Source organism: Acomys minous (genome assembly GCF_964271855.1).
Source record: "Acomys minous genome assembly, chromosome: 2".
NCBI classification, from domain to species: domain Eukaryota; kingdom Metazoa; phylum Chordata; class Mammalia; order Rodentia; family Muridae; genus Acomys; species Acomys minous.
In genome coordinates this window covers 119,326,056-119,352,740 of record NC_140484.1, presented here as the reverse complement: position 1 = coordinate 119,352,740, position 26,685 = coordinate 119,326,056, and the positions used below count along the sequence as shown (strand labels likewise).

General features: G+C 46.9%; 1 protein-coding gene across 1 annotated transcript in view; it reads left to right on the top strand.

Moving 5' to 3' along the window:
- The first annotated feature begins 3,106 nt into the window (after positions 1-3,106).
- Positions 3,107-26,685, top strand: part of CEMIP (cell migration inducing hyaluronidase 1) — a 159,150-nt gene continuing 135,571 nt past the window's right edge. Inside the window, exon 1 of the mRNA XM_084773360.1 lies at positions 3,107-3,388. Coding sequence (XP_084629486.1) covers positions 3,342-3,388 — 47 coding nt within the window. The 5' untranslated portion in view covers positions 3,107-3,341. The remainder of the gene's footprint in view (positions 3,389-26,685) is intronic.

Sequence of the window (26,685 nt, the reverse complement as noted above, 5' to 3'; positions counted from 1 at the left end):
AAGTAAGGAACACATAGAATATTTTTCAATTAGGAAAAATAAATGATGGGAAAGCACACATGTAAGCTTACATGTATTTTTTATACATGTCTTTCTCTCTGGAGAAAGGTAGAGAGATCACTTAAACAGCTCCTGAGAGGTTCACCTGAGTCCTAGGACTTCCTGTGCCAAGTTCCTGTCAGACATGCCCTCTTCAGGAACATTGGTGAAGTTTTATTTATTTATTTATTTATTTTTCATCTCTCTCTACTGGTCAAGCTCATTTGCCTCCAACAAAAGAGGAAGCTAAAAGCTCCAAGTGCTAGAAACCTGGCTTTAGGATGCAGACCTCAGGATTTCCTTTTTTTAAAATGCTGGCTTCAGGCTCTGTGTCCAAGGGCGACCCCTGTTGGTGAGATTTAAATGTGCTCCCCTCCTCCCTCCCCTCCATGAGCTTTTCAGGCTCTGGAATATATGTATTATGCTTTGCTTTTCTTGTCTCTTGAGGTCTAAATTCAACTCACCCAGCCTCTTCCTGCTTCTCCTTTCTAATTGCTTTCTCAGTCCCTATAGAAGATCCAGGGAAATCCCAGGAAGTCAGGGCTACAGGCTTAGAGAATGGAGCTACAGGTGTGGCAAGCCCTTCAAACTTCACACCTGGCTTGTGGGTAGCTTTGGTGGTCAGTTGGTGGAGTGAGGTGACCACCGTTTTAAGGGTCAGATGTAGAATATGGCTGGCTGGCTGGCTGGCTGATGGAAACTGCCAGACTCAGGCAGTTTATGGAGCAGAAGGCAAGCAGGGTATCACATCACACAGGATGAGGTCTAGGTCCTGAATACCCCAGGAAGGTGCTGGGAACTCAGCACAGGGTGTGGGGGCTGGGTGTGACTCCACACCCCGAGCCAAGAGCACCCCTCTTTCCTCTGGGGACCCTTGCAAGAACTAAAACGCTCACAGGTCGTTTTGTAACTAGCCCCATCCCTGCATTTATAAGTCCTTAGATTTAGAGAAGTGTAGATAGGAAATCCATCAGGTTCATGTCGCCAGTATTCGCCCCAAAAGAGTTACCCATCATACCCTGTCTGTCACAGAGGACTGAGTAGAAGTGCTGAGTGGGTGTGGCTGGAAAATCTGGTTTTAGACATATGGAGCCTGCCTGTAATTCATCAGCACTGTTTCCTCCACCCCAGGCCTTGGCCAATGATAAAGAAGACTGGATACCAAAGGAATGAGCTGGGCACTCCGCACCTTGGAGAAAGCATGACAAAGCACTCAGCAAGACACTCCTCCAGAGCCCCGCCTTCACCCGGAGACCGCTGCTCCTCATCTCCGGAGGCCTGTGGAGACGAGCTCTTTTCTTGCTTTGTGACCCCCCTCCCCTCCCCTCCCCTCCCCCGTTTGTGCCCCACTGGCTGGAGAGGGAGAAGGACCCCAGGGAGGTGTGATTCAACACACCTTCCTCTGCAGAGCACAATACTCCCTTACTCAGCCCATGCCCCAGTGTTTGCGGGCCTGGGGGATGGGTTCTTTGAGAAAGGAATGCAGTGAGTGCTCAGTGGGAGGACTGGTTGGGTGCGTTACAAGGAGGTGGCTTCCAGTTCCACTCTGCTAGAAAGGTAGCCTGCCACGGGACCCAGTGCACGGTGTACTTGGATGCCAAGGACAAACAGATTCTTGATCGTTATTTCCAGCTCTCTAGAAAAGATTTGGAGGTGGAATGTTTTGCCCAAAGGCTTCTGCCCAGGGGACCTAGACAAGGGCTTCCAAAGTCTCTACCTGCCATAGACGGGCCCCAAAGCCTAGACTTGGATTCCTAAAACCGATGGACACTGCCTAGAATGAAGATGCTCCTGCACAGTAGTGCTCACAGAACATTGGCAGGCAGGAAGAAAGAAATGTATATTTGGGCACTCCCATTAGCCAGAGGAGGGAGGTGAGTAACAAGCTCCCAGAGGGAAAGGGCATAGAATTGCCATCCAAGCCCTCATCTTTGAATGAAAACGAAATGGAAAGAAAATCCCCAGCACCCACCTGCCCCTTGCTAGGCTCAGAGCAGGTGAGTAGCTGGCACTTGGGACACCTGTGTTGAAGAGATGCAGGATGCTCTCTGTGGGCTTATTCCTGTGGCACTGAGGGCGCCTTTTTGTTTTGACCTTGAGACCGTTGGCCTGTCTGAGCGCACAGGTTGAGCGTCCTACCACCCGGAATGTAGGATAGCAAGCGTTTGCTAGGAATTAATATCCATAAAATCTCAGTGAAATTCTCCCCCAGGCTCTTGGAGCCTATTGGTGAAGTTCTTTGTTCACAGTCAAGTAACTAGCATGTGCAGAAAACTGGCGTGTGTGAAGTAACTCTACTGTCCTTTATTTTGGGGCGCGCGTGTGTCCTGGGGCAGAGGTCAAGCTACCTGGCATGTATTTATTTGTTTTTCCGGACATGGTGTCTCTCTTTTACTTGGAACTAGCCAAGCCGAACAGGTTGGCTGGCCAGCAAGCCCCAATGACCCACCTGTCTCCACCTCTCCAGCGCCAGGTTTACAAACCAGGACCATCACCCAAAGGCTTTTTTATGTAGATTCTGGGAACTGAACTCTGTTTTTCAATCCTGTAAGCATCTTAGCGACTAAAGCATCTCCCTACCAATGAACCCACTTTTAAACCAAGGTCCCCCTCCGAGAATCCCCAAACCAAATGAGATCCTGGATTCTGTTGCTATGCTCGTTTACAAAAGGAGGAGGGATTTGAGATCTAACAGCTTAATGTTGAGTGGTAGCGACTCTGTGAAAGTCGTAGGCTTTTCTCTTCTCCTGCCCGCCCGCCCCTTGGGGAGGCCACAGGGTGCAAGCCGCGCTTCCATCGCTAACAACCCTCGGAGGTCCGCCTCGCTCGTCCTGGGCTCCAGCGCCCTCACCTGGTGGCCTCGGCATGTCCCGACGGAGGCTCTCGGGCTCCGGTCTGCGGCTCCCGGAGCGGCCGCCAGAGCCCGCCCGGGTCCGGCCCCGCAGGCCGCCCACCTCGGTGAGTGGGAGGACGCTGCCCTGAGACAGGGTGGGGGTGGGAGGTGGGGCGGGGGGGGGGGGCGGGTAGAGTGCGGGCGCCGGGGGCTCTGGTGGGGAGGAGCCAGCCCCGGAAGGCGGCTATAAAAAGCGGTGGCTTGGGCTGGCAGCTCTGAGCTAGTTAGTAAGCCAGTGAGCGCGCGGAGCCGAGCGAAGAGCGAGAAGCGCTTGCTACTACGTAGAGTGGCAGTGGGCTGGTGCTGGGGGGCGCACGGTGCCGAGAGAGACCCGAATCTGCATCCCACTTCCCGTGAGCTTGCTCACGCTCAAGAGCTCAACGCTTGGGATCAGATACCAGACTCCAGGATGCTGCACTCCAGGTCCTCGAGGCGTGTCTGGGTCGTCAACCTGAGGTAAGAGGTTTCCAGGGCTGCATGGATTCAGCCTTGGAGAGGAGAGGATAGACGGAATCCTGTGCCTTCCTCTTGTTTGGGGAGAACGTTGCTCTCCATCAGTCTGATTGTCCAGCTTGTTCTATGATGTCTGTCTGTCTGCCTGCCTTTCTGTCTGCCTGTCTGCCTGCTTGCCTGTCCATGCGTGTACTGGTGGGCACACGCCCCCGTCACGGTTCTCTGTCTCTGAGATCTTTACGGGCGGCAGGTGTTGGGGATACCAATGTCTGTGAATGCATTCGACGAGAGGCAGATCTCTGCTTTGCTTAGCTTGTGCCCCTTAAATAGCACCAGATGTTCACACAAACACTGTCTCACCGAAAGGAGATGGCCCCTAGGCAGGTCTCGGAAGGAGCCCAATGCAGTGAGCGCGCTTACCCTGTGGCTAGTGGGCATCGCAAGTCTGCACCTTGTCGCTCCCACTTTGGCAAGGTCTCCTGGGTTCCCTAGACTGCCTCTGCCGTCCCAGCGATGCGCTGGCACAGAGCGGAAGGAGATGCTATGATGTTAGACGACCTCGGTGGTTCCTGCTGATATTTAAACAAACACCAAGCCTGGCAGCGATGCAGGAACATTTGGTGGCCCCTGACAACCGCCATCATCTGCAAGAAAGGTTGTGCTAGATTAACAGAAAAACCAAGGTCTCGGCAGGGCGCAAGCCTGAGCCGCGCACGGTTCTCCAGTTCGCCGCTGTGGGAACGAGGTCCGGTGTTGTTCCATAATGGATCCGAGAGAACGCATGTGCTCTGGACAAGAAGGGCAGTACACCGGTGTTCTCCAAGAGACGGGCATTCCGCTCGCACCCAGTCTAAGATCCCAGTCTTGCTCCAAGCAATCAACTCTGCCCACAGGTAAGAACTCCTCTTTAAAGCCAAGCTTTTGATGTGAGAGCCACGACCTGGCTGAAGCCCGGTCTAGGAGACCGGTGAGCCAGGGAGTCGCCTCCGTCACCGCGGTCTAGGGAGGGACCCCAGGTGCACCCGCGGACGGGCGGGCGGGGAGCAGACTGCTCTGCGTGCCCAGGCTCCGCGCCACCATGGACAGCTCCCAGCTACTTCCGCCACTCGGGGCCTGTGGCCCTGAGTCTGGAGCTGTCAGGCGCCTCCCTCATTGATTCAGGTGTTGAGACATTGGGAAGGTAAAGGGGGACCGACAGTCACAAGGACCTAGGTCTTTCTGGAGGCACTAACCTCTCAGGAGGGAGCTTACTCTGCCTTAGTTTTCTACCAGGTCCCAGCAGAGCTTGCATCTTTTTCTGTGTAACCCCATTGTTATTACTGGGGAGTTCTTTTATTTTTGTATGGTACCATGGAGATCCCTCAGAAGTGTGATAGGTGTACAACTTCTGTTATATGACACAGACAGTGAGATAAAGGTGAGATATATGTAATTGGCTACAGAACTAAACTGTTTTCAGTGCAGGGCATGAGGCCAATTTTTAAAAAAAATTAAACACTTTAATAAATATGGTAATGAATCAGTACTTTAGTTTCAAAGTTTATGACAGAATGGAGAAGAAACCACAAAAGAGAAAAATACTAGGAAAGTGTCTGAGTGGGTGTGCAAAGACAGCTATCCTCTTTCTGATCCTATAGTGTCCTCTAAGGCAGGACTCCTGAGGTAGCTTCCAAAGGCTCCATTTAGCCCAGCGGGTGATTGTTCAAACTGATTGCATGGCAATGGAGTGGGGGATTATTTTCTTCTTCTGGTAGGAAATGCTATTGGCTGGACTCTTCTTGACAGCACCACCTATACCTAAATACAGAAGCGTGTGTTCCTTTATTTTAAAAATTACAAGAACTCAGAAGGTCTTTTCTGCTTGTGATTGAAGCATATGTATAATAAATTATTTTTAAAAGAGGGAGGGAATGAGGAGAGAGAAAGAGAGAAAGATATGCCTGACTTTGGGAAAAGTCAACTAAACTTACACCTGTTTACTCGCCTATAAGTGGGAACAGGTGGAATCTATCAGGAGTGGCTAGGAAAATTACCAGTGTAAAAGTCCAGAGCTGCACACAGAGAACTCTGCTAAAATGGTACTGACTACAGGTGTATTTCACAGTGCCGTGCATCTTTCTGAACTATATTTACCAGCCCCGTGTCCTCTTTCTTAATGCAGCAACTGCTTGGGAGTGATTCCATCGCCATTTTCTCCACATTTGACAACTCACTGACTGACAGAATTGGTAAGAGTGCTGCAGAAAAAGAATTGGAAGGCATTTTTTTTTACAAGAATCAAACCCATTCACTGTTTCCCCACCTGTACCAATTGGAGGAAATACTGTTTTTAAGAAGAAGACGAAGAAGAAGTAAGTCATTTGCAGCACTTCATTTCAGCCCTTTGAGCTAGACCTGCAGTTCTCATAACAGTAACAAAATTACAGTTATGTAGTATCAATGAAAATAAGTTTATGGTCAGGGTCACCATAACATGAGGAACTATATGAAAGGGTTGCAGCATTAGGAAGGCTGAGACCAGTCATCTAGATGGTCATTTCTTCCTGATCCTTTGCTCACATGATCAGCCAAGGAGCCCCACTGCCTTCTGAGGCATAGCACCCTTGGGGTGAGGCCAGGGAGGGCCTCCAAGGCTTTGTTTCTAGACAGTTCAGGTTAGCTGCTGAGGAAAGATTTTGGCCTTATCAGACACAGAGTAGTCATGCTGTGCATGTTCTCTCATGCTTGAATTTTGCTTGAACATGACAACCTGGTCAAGACTCTTGGCTCATGATATTTTGGTCCTCACTGGATTTGGAGATCCCTTTGAGTTCTGCATATTGGGGTTTTATCTGGTAGAAACTGTTAGCACATGGCACACCGCAGAAATTCAGATGATGGAGACCTAAGCATACAGTATTGTATTGTAATTAGATCTTTCCCCCCAAAGTGTGTATACACATATGCCTATTTCTGCCAGTTTCTCATTCATGGGTGCTCAGATTTTCCTTCATTCCCTCTCTTAATAGATCAGAAAGAACCTCTGTTTCCTCCACTTGAGAGGAATGGAGATCAGGAGCATCCCGCAGATGCTGGGAGCCTTTCTGTGACCTTCATCCACTGATGATGTGACTACAACAGAAGGACTTATGTGCCCAGCTCACCCTGAAGTCTGGGATGTCTTCTTGTGGTGCTATCGAGCCCAGTCTCCAGTGTCCCTGTGGCTTCTAGGTAAGAAAATGACTAAACTACAGAGCACTCTCGGGAAGCAAGGCCAATGAGGGGAGGAAGGGGCAAGGGTGGGAGAGAGGAACTCATCTTTGGTTCTGCAGGATTCTGTCTGTGGCAGCCGTGTCTGAGTCTGTCTCCGGGACAGACAGATCAGATGGCAAAGGTGGCATTTGGTGGGAAAGGGAACTCTAGTTATTCTCATTGGCTCCTTTGAAGCCTGCGGCATGAGTGACCCCTGTGAGTCCCCTGTGGTGTTGGCAGATCAGCACCATCATGTGGATTAAGTGCACTTCGCATTTTATCTATAGCTCAAAAGACACATGCTTGCATGGAGGTTGGCTTCCCAAAGGGAACAAAGTTATGTCTGTGAGCTTCATCCACAAGATTCCGTAACTGTCACAGTCTGGGTGACATGTATCTTTGTGCAGGGTGGCAAATACACAGATGTTTGATCCTATCAGAGTAATGTGTCAGCTGTCTTTTCTGGTTTTCATCACTGTGGGGCCAGCTTCAGTCTCCTTTGAATGGAGATTTACAAGACTACAAGGCTGGCTTGCCTTTGGCTGGGTGGGCAGCGGTTGGGAGTAGGTACTGGGGAAATTCTCAAGGCCATGTGTTTCTTTCTGGTGTTTTGTCAGCTGCTCAACATGATTCTCTTCTCTCCCAAAGCCTTACTTGCAGGAACTTTGTAGATTTGAATAGGATGGAGGCTGTCACGGTGACTTTTATTAGTCTCCGCACCTTGCTGTCTAGCCATTCCCTCGGGACCGTCCTGGCCTCTCTGGCAGGTTCCACAGTTTTCCCTTTATCTTCTGTCGGCCCCAGTGCCAGGCTTTGTTCTAGCCTCCGTCTCTGGCAGGGAGGCTGCTTGCCTAGAAATATCATCAAATATACATTATGCTGCTCCTTAGTCCCTTGGTGCCAGGAAACACACTTACCCACCCAGAGTAAGAGGAGCGTTTTCCTATACTGGTTATTTTCCAGGGCTTATCCCCAGACTCTGCTTGGCTCCAGGAAGCTAATATGGCCTTCCCTTCTCAGTCCTGCAAGGGAGAGGTCCTTTGGACAAGAATCTCTCTCTTTCTTTCTCTCTCTCTTCCACACAAGACAACATTGGCTCTTTGCCTTGGGAACTCACTAAGGATTCACTTTGAATCTCTGTAAGGGCAGGGAGACCACAGGATTATGCACAACTTTAAAGTGCTTGAAACAACTGCTTTGGAAAGAGCTGTGCGGTTCCCCCCCGCCCCCCATCTGTTGAGGAACTTAGCCATCGGGCGGTTTCTATTTCAGAGAAGTCATGACCAGAGGCTGGTGGCTTTGCCATGCACAGTGTCAACGGCAGACCTCTGTCTCTTCCGTTTCCAGGTAGAAGCCTACTTACTGCACAGCTGGCCTGCTTTGAGCTGAGGGGTTTGTGCTGTTGGCATAAGTCTTTATAGCTGTAGGGAGTGTGGCTGAAGACATTATAGCGAACATGAAGGTAGGACTCAGACTGCCTTTCATGTGGCTGTACATCTCAGGAAAGACAGAGGCCCCTGGAACATCCCTTGGAGATTGAAGGGAAGGTGATGGCCCTTGCCATCCTGCTCCCTGCCTGGCCTGGCTGGCAGATCTTGGGCAGGGTGCTTGGCTCTTCCCCATCTTCTGATTTCTTCCCTCCTTGCATTAGAGGGTGCCCTGAGCCTGAACATGTAAATAAGCTACAAGGAGACTTGAGGAAGCAGCACTTCTGGCTTGGCACGTGACGGCTGGGCTTGGGAGGTCTGCGAGTCTAACAAGCTCATGGTTCTTGACTTTCTGTGATTCGCACTAACCCATTTTTGTGTCATTTAAGTCAATTTCTAATGTCCAAGTAGATGGAGTCAAGTTGGCCCATGACCTCTTAGTGACCTTACAAAAACCTTTCAGATTCCCAGAGATAATTATGGTCATTCCTAAGCTGTCTTATCAGCTGACTAAATATCTTGAACCCCTTTTCCCTGTCATAATAAATTTCCCCAAACTCTCCGGACCCAATTACTTTTAAGTGCAAGATTATTGTGTAAATGGCAATTTATCTTTGCCTGGCAGGAGCATTCGAATGCAATTTTGGTGGCATTAAGAGATCACTCGAGGAATTTCATCTAACTCTGGTTCCAGACAGTGAGAATGCATGTTTACAGTTAAACATCTTTTCTCGACTCTAAAAGATTACATTTTAAAAAAAAACATGAAAGTGAAATTTAAACCCCGATTGTCTGGCTTCTTCCGTCTCCCATCCCTGCAGCTTCTGGAGAATAGAGTTGAAGACTTGGTCCAAGGTCTCAAGGAGTCAGCAGTCTAGAGGGAGGATAAACCTCAAGTCAGAAGCTGTTCCACAGATTGAGGGATCCAGGATAGATGGGTCACAGGGCGGAGGTTAGGACCAACTGGGGGAAGAGAGGAGCCATTGACTCAGCTGGAGGTGAAACCAGGAAGCTTCAAAGGATTAACAGGAATTTTTTTTCTTGTGACAAAGTTTCTCTGTGCAGCCCGGGCTGTCCTGGAACTCACTCTGTAGATGGGGCTGGCTTTGAACTCAGAGATTCACCTGATTCTGCCTCCCAAGTGGTTTTTTTTTCTTTTCTTTTCTTTTTTTTAATTTAAGTAATGATGAGATTCTGAGAGGGAAGCTCAGAAACATTCCACACAGAGAGAAGGGCACAGAGAAAAGTCCAGAAACAACAACAGCTCACTTCTTGCCCCTCTCAGGTGCATATCTGACTCAGGGACACAGGATCCCTGGCATGCTCACACCTCGGGCTACACCATGAAGAAGAATAAGCCTGCCAAACAGGCTTATTTTGGGGGGACCTTTTGTCTCCTAGACTAGAGGTTTAAAAAAAGGACTTTGATTATAAAATGTTTTATTCCTATAAAATCTGACTGAGTCCCATTCACTAACCAGATAAAAAGTATCTATGGCTAGGAGGGTAGCAGTGTTTGTCTTGAGGCCCATAAGAGGTTCCGAAGATCCTCTGGGTTCCCAGGCACACAGTTGAAAAGCCTTTGTCTGGGGTCTTTTTGTTTTGCTCCAGGCAGCCATACTAATGGTGTTATCTCACTTTCACTATATCTTGCTGTGTCTTTTAACTATTTTCATGTCTTGCTGTTTTCTTATATAATGGTGCGAGTCATCAATTTTCAAAAAAAAAAAAAAAAGACCAGAGTTATTTTGCGCATGATAACTTAAAGAATACAAAGGATAAGGGTTGCTGTTGGCAAAGGCTCTCTGACAGAGAGAAAACTCCTGATGAGTTCACCATGGGAGGAAGCAATACAGCTGTGAGCTAGCTGCAAAAATAGGCTATTTATTTTCAAGCCTGTCAACCAGTCTTAAACCTAAGACTTTCATATGTTATAAAAGCTGGTAATGAAAAAAATTAGTTTATTTCCTGGATGTAAAATGCTGACGCAGTCTACAGAGGATCTTGGGTCTCTTCATTAATGAAAGGTAGCCCTATTTGAATCTAAGTGTTTTTGAAGGAGGAGTCTGCCAAGGAGAGACAAGGCCGATAGGTAGATATGGAAGAGTTTTGCTACCAAGGTAGTAAGGCGTGGTTCTTGTGAGCCTCCTGCAAAACTCTCTCTTAAGGAGAAAATTGATACCCTGAGTGAGACACCATTTGAACAGATTCTCCCCATCTCTAATGAATGGTCCCAGTCATTTAACAGGGATCTGGAAAGCCACTTCTGGGACTGGTACCAGCTCTTCCAACATAACCATATAAATTATTTAAGATGGTGAAAGCAAGTCTAAGAGAACTTAGAAGACACCCTGCCTTCAGAAGAACCTGCTGGGTATATCAAGAGCCCTGGCAGAAGCAAGCAGCACACTGGTACACAGGTTCCACCAGGCCGGGCATCTGTGGTTGCCTGAGGTTCCCTCTGTCATTTGGACAATTTCAGAGAAGGCTGGAGAATAAGGCTGATAGGTGACTCTACTCTCTGGGGCAGCAAGCATCTGGCCTTCATCCCACGTTGCCACAGCAACTGGAACCCTGCACAAAGACTGGTTCCCGAAGCATTGAGTCTTACTCTCTCCCCCTTCCTTGGGCTGTACTCAGAGTAGTCCCTGCATTGCCCTGGTGTCTTGACAGAGGTGACCACTGGACCCAGGTCTTTCAGCCCTAGGGGCTGGGTGGAAGACTAGCTGGTGGCAAGCCTGAGCCATCCCAGAGAAAGTTCTAGAAGATGCTGCTTCGCTATCACCTAACTTCAGCTCTTCTTCCCTCTGCCTTCCCAGGTGGTCACGCTATCTGTAGGTAGGACTGGAGAACACGGATGGGTGACAGAGGTAGTCCCGCGTGGTGCTTCTTTTCAGCTTTTAGCTCAAAGCATCACTGTCCTGCCTTCTTTATCAAAAACAAAACAACAACAACATGTGTGTATGCACATGTGCAGTGTGTATGTGTGTGTGTGTGTGTGTGTGTGTGTGTGTGTGTGTGTGTGTGTGTGCTTACTTGTTTGTGCATGCATGTAGAAGCCAGAGGACAACATCTTCCTCAGTTGTTCTATGTGAAATTGTTTTGAGAAAACACCTCTCAGTGAGCCTGGATCTCACAATTTCAACTGTTAATTGGCCAGGGAATTTTAGAGATCCTCTTCTCCGTGCCACTCCAGAGCTGGGGTGACAGGGACATGCCACTATTCCTGGAGACCAAATTCAAGTCCTCGTGCTTCGGCAGCAAGTGCTTTCCCAGCTGAGCCGTCTCACTGCCCCATTGCCTGTCTCTTTGTAGAAGACACTTGTCACGCTGTCTGGTGGGACACTTGTTCCTGACCTCTTTTACTGTGTGGTGGGACACAGCTGTTCTTCCTTTAGTGAATGCCGGGGAGATCAGCCTCCAAAGGAGTGTGCAGGGAGCAAGCTTGAGTGAGCCGTTAAAAAAAATATTTTTAAACAAGCTGGTGGTTTGTGACAAGCACATTTCAAAGCTGGATGGCAGGCATGGAGTAATTTGCTCATGTGCTCATTTTCCAAAGGATTGGGTTCATAAAACCTCAGACGCCGCTGCTAAGTACTTTTCTTTCCTTCCCTTGAAAAGTCATGTTGTTTTCAGAGGAATTTAATCCATACATTTTCGATCCATTTCCATGTTACTCAGCAAAATGCTGCATGACTCTCCCATTGCTCAGCCCTGAGTGAGGTCACACATTCCTCTCAGCTCCGACTCATGCACATGGCTCATCTGAGTGATGATACAGCCATTCATCTCACACTAGGAAGCATTTAAACCAGAGGCAAAGAGGGAGGATAATCCATTGTACCTACCCTATCCTTTTTAGACTGAATTTTTAAATGTGGGATTACATCATCATTTATATGTTAATGACTGAGCTTCCTGTTCCTCCTGATGTTTTGCTTGTTTGTACTCTATTTTATACCTAAGGCAAATAAGTATCCTAGGGTTGCTATTGCTTCAGCAAAAGATCATGACCAAAATGCAAGTTGGGGTGGAAAGGGTTTATTTGACTTATACTTCCAGGTCATAGTTCATCATTGGAGGAAGTCAGGACAGGAACGTAAAACAGGGCTGGAACCTGGAGGCAGGCACTGACATAGAGACCATGGAGGGGTGCTGCTTACTGGCTTGCTTGATAGGGTTTGCTCAGCCTCCTTTCTTATAGAAGCCAGGACCACCTGCCCAGGGACGGCACCACTCACAATGGGCTCCCCCCTCCCCCTCATTGATCACCAGTTGAGAAAATGCCCACAGGGGATCTCATGGAAGCATTTCCTTAACTGAGGTTTCTTCCTCTCTGATGACGCTAGCTTGTGTCAAGTTGACACACAAAACCAGCTAGTACAGGAAGTATTTTACTTGCCTCCCCCTAGGCCAAGAAGGATCAAGCAATGCTGTGTGGATGCCGAGGGCACTTGGGACTCTGCTGGGATGTGAGACTCTTTGGGGTTGGGACACGAGAGGCACCTCATGGGACCTGTGTAGACCCTGGAACCAAAGTTACCCATTCCCCTTTCCCTTGATTACCTGCCTTTCTGGCTCAGGAAGAAACTAGTGGCTTATGGGAAGATCTTCTGCAGATTTTGTTGTACTGTTCCTGTGATTTTCCCCCTACCCCCTTTCTTTAGGGTTGCACGCATTTCAGGCTGGCCTGGATAGCTGAGGATAACCTTGAATTTTTGATTCTCCTGCCTCCACCTCTTAAAGACTGGGATTATACAAGTATGCCTCCAGGCCCAGTTTATATGGTGTTAGAGATAGAATCCAAGGTCCTGTGCATGCTGGGTAAACAGTCCACTGATTGAACTATGTCCTTAGCCCATACCACAGTACTTATTGAAAAATTACTGATACCATAAAAAAATCCTCTGTTGTGTTGTACGTAGTGAGCGTGAAAGTAATTGTAGAGTTTGGGCTTCAGGATGCTCAGATACACAATTTTCATCTTACTGAAATGACTTTTGCAAATGTGCAAAGGCCTGGCCATGCTGGTGGTGTGTATTTGCATCACAGCTTCCAATGGCTCAGCGATGATGCTGACCACATAATTGTGGGTTGTATGTGTGTTGGGGCTTTTCAGGTGGCGGAGGAAGAGCTTACATATGATTCAGATTTTAAAATCATAGGGTATGGTTTGTACAAATGGCAGCGTGTCAAAATCTGGAATTTTCTGAGAATGACCATGTGATGAAAGTCTTTTTTTCCTTTGAACATACCCATATATAGTTGCTTTAAATAAGAAGCTATTCTTGACATAAAAAAAAACAGAGGTGATGGTTCTTTCAAATTTTGCTTCCCAAGCATGAACTTGAGCCCATGCTCTGTGGAGGTTGCATGAGGACACCGAGGGACAGAAAGGGGGAAAGTCACACTATGAACAGTGTGTGTGCTTCCTTCGTGGCTGTTTGCTGACCATTCTGGAGCAGGTGGCCCAGGAGCCTGTGGTTCCTTTCAGCTGGAGATGGCTTCTATTTTGTCACCAGTAATTCAATTCGTGGCCCTTTCTTCACTCAGAGACGGGCTCCCTGCCTGGTGCAGAGCAGGGACGTGTGTTCTATTTATCGCCAATGACTAGCACGTAGTAGGAACTCACACAGTTCTTGCTGAGTCTCACAGGATGTCCAAATACCTAGAACTGAGCTCAAACCTGGGCTATAGGAGGACTTCTGGTGGTTAGAGAAAAGCTAGCATTCCCCAGGAATTCATGAAACCAGTTTACAGCTACCAAAAGGGGTCCTTTTCCTTAGCTCTGGTAGAAGGGACATATGGCTTCATTGACATGTATGTATGGCTGTGTATCAAAACCTCCATGCCAGGCACCTGGCCCTTCCCTCCTCCCAGCTACTCATCCTTCTTATGACCTGCTATTAACTGTCTCTTACTCACAGTCTCTCTCTGTGTCTCTGTCTCTGTCTCTCTTCTCTCTCTCTCTCTCTCTCTCTCTCTCTCTCTCTCTCTCTCTCTCTCTCTCTTTCCTGCTGTTCTGCTTCTGACTCTGGCCATGTCCAGTCTGTTGGCTGTGTTCATTCGTCTTTCTCTCTCTGCTTTCTCTGCTGTCTATAGTGAAAGCCTTAACCACATCACGGAGCAGTCATGCCATGTCATCAGTTTCTCTACTGCACTAGCCCATCTCTTTACTTTTTACTTTGAAGCAGTGTCTCACTATGTTACCCAGTCTGGCCTCTAACTTTCAGTAGTCCTGCCTCTCTGCCTCCTGAGTGGCTGGATTTCAGGCCTGGGCCACCAGAGCTGGTGATGCTCTGGGAGTGGGACGAAGCTAGAGACTGCTAGTCACCTCCTGAGACACCTTCTGTGCTCCTGTGGCTTTGCGGTGGGGATCTCCATCATTTAAATAATACCTAGGATTTAATGAGCACTTTTAGCTTAGATCCCAGAGAAACCTTTTGTACACACTACCTCACATTATCTACCTGACCACTGTGACGAACCTCGGTCACATTTTGCAGACAGAGGGGATCCAGTGAGGTGACATGATTTAGTCAAGATCACCAACCTTGAGGTGGTAGAGTTAAAAACTGGGACCTGGGGCTGCATGACCTAAAAGGCCTTGCTCTTGATAATGACCTCTGTGGCTTGATTCTTGAGCTTTGGCAAAAATGTGCTCAGGGGAATGTTATCCTTCTCAGCAGAGCAAGTTGACAGGAACTGCAGCCCCGAGGCAGGCGCTGCTAAGCTCTCGGATCTTTTCTAACACTGCAGATTAAGGGTAGCTTCATTGTCTCTGAACAATGGAGAAGTTCACAGCTTAGCTGGAGAGATAGACATGCAGCCCTCTTACAATCTGGGCTGTAAGAGGGTGTGAACAAAGCAATATGGGGTGCCTGCCACTGCAGAAGGAGCACAAACAGCTCCCCAGGGAAGGCTTCCGGAAGCCTGGAGGAAGTGATCAGGTCCTAAAGAGGGCAGTTTGCGGGCCAGAAAAGACAGGGTCAGGAAGAAAGCAAGGGTCCGGAAGCAGAGGGACTGGAAAACGGGTGTGAGGAGAAGGCCTGTGAGTCTCCTGGGCCTGGAAATGAGACCTTGAGGGAGGAGCAGGTGAGGACTGCCCTTACAAGCTGAGTCTAAGAGCCTAGCTTTTTTAAACCTCAGTGGCTCTGAATGGAGAAATGAACGAACAGGAGGCAGATATTAGACCACCGTTCCTGGGGGTAGGTGGCCTGGACAAAGCGTGTGGTATTCCTGGCAGCCGGTATTTCCCAGAATCCCCATGGAGAGGCTAACTATTCCAGCTCTGAGCAGACTCAGAGACCTAAAGGAAAGTGGCATTGTCTGGTTTACTTACCTGCACCAGGGCCATGTGATGCAGTTCACTGGGGGCTCTGCAGGGGGGGTGGTATCTCAGATCTTAGCCCTGGGGTTTTGGTTACCGTGCAGCAGAGTCTCAAGACTTTGAGGAAACCTTTATGGACTTATCATTCATTTCAATTTCCTGACAATGTCCACCCGTATTGTTTGATGAGCCCTGGTTTTCTGTGTCCAGTATCCAGTGTCCAGCCTTTGTGCTCTTTAAAGTTTTTCCTGATTTTTCAAAGCCTCCCATGATGCTCGGCCTTTGAGGTATGCTCAGCCTCTGCCTTTGCCATAGACTGTCTTTGCAACCAGAACGCATCCTTTGCTCACTTGACTAAAGCTGACTAATTTGGCAGGACAGTGAAGTCAGTTCATAATATCAGAGTCTGCGCAGAGATGAGAATTCAGAGCAACTCTGGCCCATTGGAAACACAGTAGGAGCCATAGACAGGATTTGGAGTGTTCTAGCCACCTCGTTAAAGTGAAAAGGAGTGCGCAAAATTAATTTTGATGGGGTTGGGGAGATGGTTCAGCAGGTAAAATGATTTCCTCACAAGCTTGAGGACCAGAGCTCAGAGTTCCTGCATCTATGCAAATGCTGGGCGAGCGTGGTGGCCCAGCTGTAAACTCAGCCATCACTTAAAAGGCAGAAATAGGGGGTTCCCAGAGCAAGCTGGATAGTTAGATTAACTGAACTGGAAAGCTCTGAGTTCAAGTGAGAGATACTTTTTCAACATTTTAAAGGTGGAGAGAGTGGTTAACAGATACCCATCATCAATTTCTGGCATCCACAAGCACACACACACACATACATACACACACACACACACACACACACACACACACACACACACACCTGTACATACATATACAGACACACACATATGCATATATAAAAAGTATTTAATTTTCACAATATACTTTATTATAACCTAATGCATGCAAAATATGAAGACTTGTACAATAATTCATAGGTCTAAAGGGTCAGTCTAAAAGACCGTATACATCTTTTTATAACAAGTCTTCAAAATCAGTGTGTATCTTCCACTTAGGGCACATCTCAGTCACTCTACCTGTTCTTCCATCCTTTAATAGCTGTGTGTGGACAGTGTGGTCCAGAGGGAGAAAGCAGGGAGAAGCAGCACACAGCACACATGCAGAAACGTTCAAACTGTCATCAGTGACATGAGTCAGAGGTTCAAGTCCTCAGGAGGGACAGTCATCAGCGAAGCTGACTGCAGGTGACTGGTAGGGGTAGACATGGGGGTAGGAGAAAGATGTTTTCATTTTTAAAGGACACACCTCTGGAAGCTCTCAGAAGACTCATGTTGGTGGGTGTGGGTGTTGATTGGCAATGCTTTGCAAAGAGGCTAGGAGGCTGGGTCAGGACAGAGTGATGGAGGCTGAGATAGGAGGAAGAGAATGTGCGTGGATCTGAGCAGAGTTTGGGAGTTGCAGTGGGCATCATTTGGTGATGGACTGAACACAGGCTGACGGAGGAGGAGAGATGCGGCAGGCTCCAGCATGGGAGTGTGTTGGGAAGACTGGAGAAGCTGTGGGCTAGATATGTATATGCTATGTCACCAGTTGATCAAGCAAGAAGAACCTTGAAGTTTCAACAGCATTATCCATTGCACAAACAAACAAACAAACAAACAAACAATCCGAAAAACCGCTTTCTTTAAAATACTGTGGAATTTTAGTTAGCTCTCATTGAGAATGTAATGAAATTACTTCGGATTTATTTTACAACTATTATTGTTGTTGTTGTTCTGATTAATTATTATTATTCACGGAGCTAACAAGTAAGCAGAGGCTTGAGCTGTCGTCTTTGCTGGCCACTCTCAGAATGGTAAAGGGAGTAGCAAGTGGAGAGCTGTGGTGAGATTCAGAGCTGTGCTCCCAGTTTTTTTATCCCGGAGAGCTCTGAGAACCCGAAACTCAAGGTGAATGAGCAGACTTGAGGATTCTGGATTGGAACGTCTTATCACACTTGGTGCGTGCTTTGTGTCCCATTTAGGGGCGTGATAAGCCACCCCTGCACTTATCAGTCTGACCTGTTTACTGAAAAGACTAGATGGGTTTGAAAGCTCTGAGCCAGTGTCAGGGAGACCGATAAAAACCACGAGATACTGAGTTGGCTTGGGCCCTTTATTCTAAAGGCATTTATTAACCAGCCATTTTACCCTAGACGGGGAGGGCGCAGAACCAAGCCATTCCTCGTATATCTTGCAAGGTGCTGCTGGTGGAAAAGAGTGAGGTGCAGTCATCTGAACAAATGAGAATAATCCATGCTTCCAAAAGGCACCCGGAGGGCAGGCAAGCGAAGTGTACCTTTATCCTTAAGGAAACTGATGCTCATTTGAACATTAAAAGATACAGCTTGAGTTTGTCTGCTGATGAGAGACGGCCACTCTGGGCAAAGAGAGATCAGATAGCCTGGTTGCATTCAAGGATCATGAACAGATGGGACCTTGGGAATCAGAGCTTTTTCATGACTGTACAAGAACATGATCTCACTCACAAGTGTGCAACGTCAGAATGCTTCCAGAGGTTTATTTGTTCGTTGTTTTGTTGTTTCGAGACAGGGTTTCCCTTGTGTAACAGCTCTGGCTGTCAGGGAGCTTGCTTTGTAGACCAGGCTGGCCTTGAACCCGCAGAGATCTTTCTGCCTCTGCTTTCTGAGTGTTGGGGTTGAAGCCACGCGCCACCACACCCAGCTGTATCCAGAGTTTTAAACCACTGTGGAGGAAGAAAATACCTAGTTATTAGTATATTTATTCCTTCATTAGCAAAGTCATTCATTCATCTACTTACTTGTTTATCTATTCATTGCATTAACATTTAGGGGGTACCTTCTGGGCACTTTACTGAATCAGTCTGATTTAAAATTTTTTTGGTGGAAAAAGCAGTAACTGGGAGCTAGGTGACTAGGAGAGGCATGTGATTAATTTTTTTTTTTTAAAGAATATGAATGTTGTAAATGTGTATACATTTAACAGGCTCTACTATATAAACAACACCACCAGATAACTATATTTATGTCCTATTTAGGTGTCTGTTGGTGTGATAACACCATGACCAAAAGTGACTTGGAGAGGAAGGGGTTTATTTCAGCTTACAACTCCGGGTCACAGTCTGTCACTGAAGGAAGTCAGGGCAGGAACTTGAGGCAGGAATTGGAGGCCATGCATGAGTACTGCTTCCTGACTTGCTCCCCATGGCCTGCTCAGCGTGCTTTCTTAACTCAGGACCTGTTGTCCCGGAGTGGCACCACTCCCTATTGGCTGGGCTCTTCCATATCAATCTTTAATCAAGAAAATGCCTATAACTTTGCCTATAGGAAATCTGGTATAGACATTTTCTCAATCATGGTTCCTTTCCTCAAATATGCTTAGGTTTGTGTCAAGTTCACAAACCAACCAGCACAATTTATCAATTGGAAATAACAGAAAAAAAAATCTAACTCTGCCGTGGGAGGAATCTTTTATTTTTATTTATTTATTTGTTTATTTATTTTTGAGACAGTTTCTCTCTGTGTTAGCTTTGGCTGTCCTGGACTTGATTTGTATATCAGGCTGTCCTCAAACTCACAGCGATCCTCCTGCCTCTGCCTCCCAAGTACTGGGATTAAAGGCATGCGCCACCACGCCCGGCTTCATGGGAGGAATCTTGATGAATAATTTCCTGGTGTTATTGGGTGTTTTTATAATGCATCAATGTAACTTTAACTTGTACAAATGTGGTTTTAAGTTTTTGTCTCCATCTTAAAAATCATCGATTTTAATTGCTCTTTAAAAGGCATCAATCAAATCCTTGGTAAATTTTTTATTATTAAAAAAAATTAAGGAGCTATGTTGCATTCCCCTCAATTTTGATAAATATGCATAGGAAAGAATTCTAGTCATGGAATGGAATGGGTCAAAGTGTTCGGCCGGGTTTGATTCTTCTTTCAAGGCATCTCCAAAGATTTATTAAAATCAACAGGATCACTGCTTATAATAGTGCCAGGTTCACCAACAGTCAACATTACTCAAGTTAAAAATTCATTAGTAGGTGAAAATCATAGATATATTTATTTATTGTTTGCAAACATATAATTGTATTTATTTACTACTGGTAAGGTTGGAAATCATTTCTAAGTCATCTCATCTTATATGCTTACTTATGAGGTGTTCATATTTTTTATAATGTCCACAATCCTGATGAATTGGTAAAGTTCTCTCATCTCCTTTTCACTGAAAAAAAAAAACTATAGTATGTGAAATATTTTCATGCAGCCCAATCTATCAGTTAGTTGCATCTTGATATCTTTTACCAAGAAAAAAAATTCTAGAGCTACCTGGTGATCTGTGAGTTGATTTTTAAGCTCTTTGACCTGTCTGGAATTCCTTTCAGTTCATGGTGCAAGGAGATATGCCAACTCCATTATCCCTTCAATTTACTAACCTGTTAGCACAGCACAATTCTATCGAACAATCTTTCCTTTATCCATTGATTTGTGCTGCCAGGAAGAGTATATTTGATCCAGTTACCAGCATAGAGATAACAGGAATGCGATAAAGTTAGCTCAGTAGGAATTCAGGCAGACACTTGATCTGACCATGTGGGCCGGCGGCGGCGGCTTCGTTGATTGGATCTGAGCAGGCCAAGCCTGGATGTATCTGGGAGTGGAGGCTGGGGACAGCCTGCCCTGACAGGGCTCTGCATGTCAGCCAAGTGAGGATCAGGCTGTGGCGGCGGCGCTCACTGCCTGCCTAGTGCTGCAGCCACGAAGTCCTTCTGCAGCGTTGTCTCAAAAGCCCTTCCCTAGGTGTCTCCTCAGCCCTCATCAGTAGCTACACACAGTTCTCTCACCTTTGTCCCAGAGTTCAGAAGTCTGAGCATCATTGGCAGTGTCTCAGGAGATGGGGGTCTATGTTGGATTTAATTCCTAAATGGAGGAGGAGACAGCCGAAATCCCCACTGTTCTCTGGGTTCTCTGAGTGCCTGCGCTCTTTCCAGCCATACGGGATGTGGCATGTGATATAAAAAGACATTTGTCTCAAAACAACACTGCCCTGCGCCCTCCATCTCCCCCAAAAAGAAAAGTCCTGGGAAACAGGCTTTTATCTCATCTTTCTTTGGGATCTCATCTTCTCATCTTATGTTGGGGCTCCTTCCTTATTCCGTCATGGGCGTGCTCTTGAGGGGTCTGCTGACAATAGCTTTAAAAAACTTTTTTTTTTAACCAGATCTACAGAGGAAACTTGGATGGAGGTTGGCATCCCCACCGTGTCTGGCCATGTTAGAAATATTTCAATCCTCAGCATATAGGGGCAAAGGCTTTAACTTTACCCCTTTTGATACCTTGTCAATGATCTGTGGCAAACCGAAGCTACTGGGCCAGAGAGGTCTGGGGGACCAATGAGGAAGTATCTGGTGGCTGAATGGCACCCTTCCCTCCAGAGTCTATCTAGACCACGTATGTCTCCCTTCCAGTTTAGAGACCAGTGACACACCAGGATTCTCCACGGCCCTTTGGACAGAATGCTGTTTTCTTAACATTTTTTCCTACGATATGGGCTTTTTCTCTAACCAGCTATTCAACAGTTCACTGCTCTTTCTTCCTGGCCCTCTCTGGGAATCACCCTCTCTTATGTGGGGGCATTCCCAACACTCCTTCCCAGAGTGTGCTATTGCTGTGTAACAGAGCAGGCCCCAGGTAAACGGTTTAAACAACCATTGTGTCTTCAGTGTGTGGATTGGCCATCTGGTTTCGCTGATGTAGGAAGGGCTTTTGGTTCCTAGTGAGCTCTTAGGTTTACACTTATTAGCAAGTAGCTCTTTCGAAGCCGTCTGGGGCAGCTGCCTCTACATATCTGGCCTTAGAGTCAGCTGTCTACTGAAGAAAGGAGGGTGACAGGAGCAGCCTGGGTTTGTCCCAGTGGTGACACAGTTCTGTCAGGTAGAAACAGCATGCATTATCTCTCTGAGGCACCTCCCAGCTTAATGCTACATTTCTCCTTTCCTTTCTGTTGCCTTAAATGAGAATTATCTCCCATAGACTCAGGCATTTTGAACACTTGGTCTACAGCGGTGGCTCTGGTTTGGGGGAGATTTAGGAGGTGCAGCCCCGCTAAAGATTCAAAGCCTGGCTCTTGAGTTCATTCTCTGCTCCATGCTTGCATTTGAGGACATGAGCACTCAGTGTCCCTTCCCAGCTGCCATGCCTGCCTCTAGCTGTATCATGTCCCCCGCCAAGATGGACTTTATCCCCCTGGAACTGGAAACCAAAGTAAACGCTTTCTTTTGCAAATTGCTTTGTATTATGGTCTTTTATCATGGCAACAAAAAGTAACTAATACAGTCTCCTTCCTTCTTACCTTCCTTTCTGGCTCAAGCAAGGCCAGTTCCTGTAAAGAAGAGATTTAGAGTCTGCCTGTTGTTGGAAGAAGCTACAGAGTGGTGTTAAAAAGGACATGGCTCTGAGGATAAGCAGGAAGGTAGGGGGAGGGGAGGAATTCTGAGGCCAGCCTACCACACTCACTGTTGATAGAGTCACTCTTATACATTATGGCATTGGGTATAGTGACATGTCACACTGAATTGTTTTTCTGCCCAAGCCCCAATTCTGCCAACATGACATTGTGTTCATTTCTAATGCCTTCTTCCCGTCATCTCATCCTCTTGGGATATGTGGGACAAGTGTGGTAGTAAAGACAGGATGGGAGTTGGGGAGGACACACACCCAGAATCTCAGCTGCAGATCCTGAAACCCGGTTTAACCTGTCAGTGGCTGTAGGGCAAAGCCAGAGAACAAAGAAAAACCAAGCTGTCACATCACCATTCCCAGTGCCGTGCCTCTGACTCTAGCAGGCACACCAACCTTACTTGAAGGCAGATTCTGCCCTGACCCACTGCATCAGCAATAAGGCTCCCAGGGGTCTGCCCACATACCGGATGTTGACGGGGGCACAATTCCAGCACCAGCTTTCATGAATGGTCTCATCATTTTTAAAGTAATGACCATGGGGCGTGGGCTAGCTAGAATAGTGACCTCACTTTCCAGTGATTCTGGGTCAGTTTCCACTGCTTTTTTTTCCAAATGTTTAAATGACTGAAATAAATCTTTCTGGTTTGGTACATGCTCTGGGTGCTTCCTCACATGTCCATGTGCCTGTCCTAGATGTGATAAAGATGGCTTCAGATTTCAAGTCAGAGGTCCTGTGTTTTAGGTTCTGGTCCTAGCTGTGTGTGACAACCTAATTTCCCTAGTTTTTAGGTGTACAGTGATGTTTTGGTAGAGAAATGAGGAAAATGACTTGGCATCTTCTTTCAGAGCCCCTGTCTTGCACACTTTGGGCTGCTGTAATAAAGTACTAGGTGGCTTAGAGATGACATTGGCTCCCTGAGGTCAGGGAGGCAGCATGGGAACTCTGATGAGAGCCATCTCTGACTTGTGAACGGCCACCCTCTAGTTACAGTTTTCATATAACAGGAGAAAGAGGATGCATTTCCCCAGAGTCTCTGTGCAAGGGTATTAATTCATTTTATGAGGGCTTCACTGCATGGCCTAGTTACCTCCCATAGGAGAAAATGCCTTCAGCTGAAAGGTTAGGATCTCAGCATATGTATCGGAGGGACCTAAGCATTCAGACTGTGGTGTAGCTGCTGGGGTTTATGAACTGCACAAAAAGGCCTGAGCCAGCCTCAATGAGAGATGACATTCCTGTTAAACATGGGCCAGCCGTAGTCACAACCTATTTAGTCACTGATAGTTAAAGGAGGCAATGCATTGAAAGTGCTGCTGCTGGAGCAAGCCCTTACTAGAGTTGAAGAAAAGGAGACTCACCTAGTGGGTTGCTTATTCCAACATGACAGCCATGTTCCTGGCTGGGCCTGGCTGGATGGAAGGGTGCAATGCAAGGGCTCCCGATTGCTCTTCATCGGGCAGAGGCACGCCAAGGAAGGAGGTGGTCTGTGTTTGCACCTCTGCATGGAGTGCAGATCTTCTTCAGAATGGATTCTCAGTACTGCTGTTTTCTGTTGATGCCTTCCAGAGCTCAAAGTAAGTGAACGAGTTCCTAGTTTGATCGTAACTGATTCTCTTTCTATTGCCAGTCTATATGTTATCAGTTAGCGGCCAGAAATGGCCCTCACCTTCTTTGCTGAGTAAAGAGGTGAGTACTCTCCACAAATGGTGATACAGAGCAGATTTTATTGCCTAATGATCCTCCTAAGGTTATATAGAACTTCTCTTGGGGCCACGAATGCCTATACCTGTCCACATTTTTGCATGGAGGCAGATGGATAGTGCTATTGTCTAAAATGGGTATGCATATTTGACATGGCTGTGGATACCTTGACCTGCTCATCCAAGGACCAACCAGGGGTGCCACATATTTAGCAGATAAATGGATTGCATTTTACTCAGCTTGGATGGTGATAATGGCATGGCCGTGATGGTAGTGGTAGCAGTAATAATGATGAAGATGGTATAGTGGTGATAATAGTGGTGGCAGTGGTAAAGATGGTGGCCTGGCTGTGGTTGTGATGATGGCCATTGTCTTAGTTTCTATTCTGTTGCTGTGAAGAGACACCATGGTAGAGAAAACTTACGAGACAAAGTGTTTAATTTGCAGCTTGCTTACATCTAGTTTTAGAGCGTTAGTCCATTACTGTCATGGAAAGAAGCAGACAGGCATGGCACTGGGGCAGTAGGTGAGAGATTTACATCCTGAGCTACAGGCAGCAAGGGAGAGAGAGGGAGAGATGGAGAGGTGAAAGAGAGAGAAGGTGGCGGGGGTGGGGGTGGGGGTGGTTGGGCCTGTCACAGCAATACCCCACTCCTGGTACCAGCTTCTGCCTTAGTTACTGTTCTATTGCTGTGAAGAGACAATGTATGAACCAATGGCGGCATCTTATTCAAACCACAGTGACGGTGGTAGTGGTAGTGGTGATGGTGATGATGGTAACTACCAGAACGCTGGGTAAGCACTTGGCATTCATCATCTCATTCTGATCTCTAGCCAGGCTATGAGCTCAGCTAACAGCTCATTTATGGATGTAAGAGATGTGTGATCTGATCTCAGGACTCTCCTGGACTGCAGATCCACGGGTCTTCCCTCTATCTCTGACTCATTTTTCTCCATTTGTGGGTAAACAATTATATCTTTGAGCCTCAAAGATCCTCTCTGGAATTAGTTGAATCTCAAGAATTCTCTTTTTACAACATTGGCTATATGTTGGGGTAGGGCTCGTGTATGGTCGTCAGAGAACAACGTTGTGGAGTCAGTTACCTGTGCTCAATGGGTGGAACTCAGGTTAGCACGCATGCACACCAACCACCCTTACCCACTAAGCTATCTCACCAGCTCTCAAGAGTTCCTCTTAGTGCTAACAAGTTCCGACCATTTTGTCTTACATCTGGCCGAAGAAACTGGTGCCTCTTAAGGACCATCACTGTAAACGGTGTCGCTGTTTAGGCAGGGAATGTGTGAAACTGTGCCTCCTTGTTTGGAAGATGTAGTTGTGGTTCTCAGGAAAGAGTTCTGGAGTACGGTTCAGCTTCAGTACCAAGTGCATGTATGAGCTGGGATAGGTGGCTTCTCTGGGCTGGTCCCCAAAGTACGAAAGAACAACTTGTTCTACATTATTTCTAGGCTCCTTCCAGGTCTGACAGGAGGATGAAGACACTAGGTTTCTTTGCCAGTTTTTTTTCCCCTAACTATCCCAAGGCCAATTCCCAGGCGTGATCAGGCTTGCTTGAAGTGTACACAGCTTTCTCAATGGATTCCTGGGCCTCTTCCCCCCCACCCCCCTTTTCTTTCTTTTTGTTTCACTTCAGGTGCACACTTAAAACCCCTGGGGAAAGACTCTGATGTTAGAGTAGATGCTTCCCTTTAGTGATGAAGCCAAAATCTTCCCTCTTGTTGGCAACAAGCTGGCACAGAATGCTGACCTTACTACCTAAACCCAGGGACAAGCAAAAAGAACAGGTTGGTTGTTGCTTCCATCCTTGTTAGAAGGACTTGAATGCCTCTCTGACTTAGGAGGAAACAAGGACATCTCTTCCGAGGAGCCAAGGCTGGGGACAAGTTCTCCAAACACATGCAGAGCCACTGTGGCAGCCTCGGTTTTGCATGCTTCCCGTTATGGGTTTGCCTGCACAAGGGCTTAAATTCCTTGTCTCCACACTTCTCCTCTGTTTAGCTCTCACAGCACATGAAACGCAGGAGAAGCAGATTTATCCCTAAAGAGCCCAAAGAACAAGCTTTGAAGCCTGATAAAATCAGAGATTCCCATCAGCCCTGGAGAAGGCTGGTCTGCCTCACTCACTGCCTGGCAAGGCTGCTAGGGGCGGTTTGCATTCTGGAAGTCAGATCCAAGGCAGAAGGAACACACAGAAGAAGATGATTATGGTTGTTTTGAAAACCTGCCCCTTCCTGCCCAGCCCGGGACAATATTTACAAAGAGGACGTATGAACAAGCAGACCTTCTTTTCAGGTTAAAAAATCACCCACCAAGGCAGGTTCTTCCCGTGCCCAGCCATGCCCAGCACTAGTTAAAGGTTTGGAGAGCAAGTTTGCCAGCCAGCTGCTGCCTTTGCCTAGGTGGTTAAGCTGTGGTCTATCAGGCTCAGGACCAGTGTTGCTCTTACTCCTGCAGCATACAGCCTCTTTATGAGGGAAAACCTTCCTGAGGATGCCGAGTGTTGACTCAAGCTACCTTTATTATTATATTATTTAAACGTGTGTAAACATAAGCCTAGGTACAGATCGTTCGGCTTATAGTGCTTATACACTCTTAATTCTAAAACAAATATACAAATGATATCCAAACAAAAATGTAACTTGAATAAAACCCAAACTGCCAACATGAAGGTCATCTCTCTGATGGTGGGCTTAAGTGGGAAACACTTTATATTTCACTCACAAGTGTCTTGATTTGAGTTTTGACATAAAGGGCTATTGTTTGAGTCCTCATGGGCCAGTGTTTTTCACTTTTTAACATGGGATTGATTCTGAGCCACAGATCCATTATTTAATTAAGCCCACTTAACAGCAGTGAAAGAAAATACCACAATTGTTGTTGTTGTGTGTGTGTGTATGTGTGCAGGTGCATGTGGCATACATGTGTGCATGTGTGCATGTGGCATACATGTGTGTGTGTGTGTATACATGTGTACATGTGCAGGTGCATAGGGCATACATGTGAAAGTCAGAGGTTAATGTCAGGTGTCTTCTTTAGGTAATCTCCACTTTATTTTTTGAGGCAAAGTCTCTCAGTTACCAATTTGCCTATCCTGTC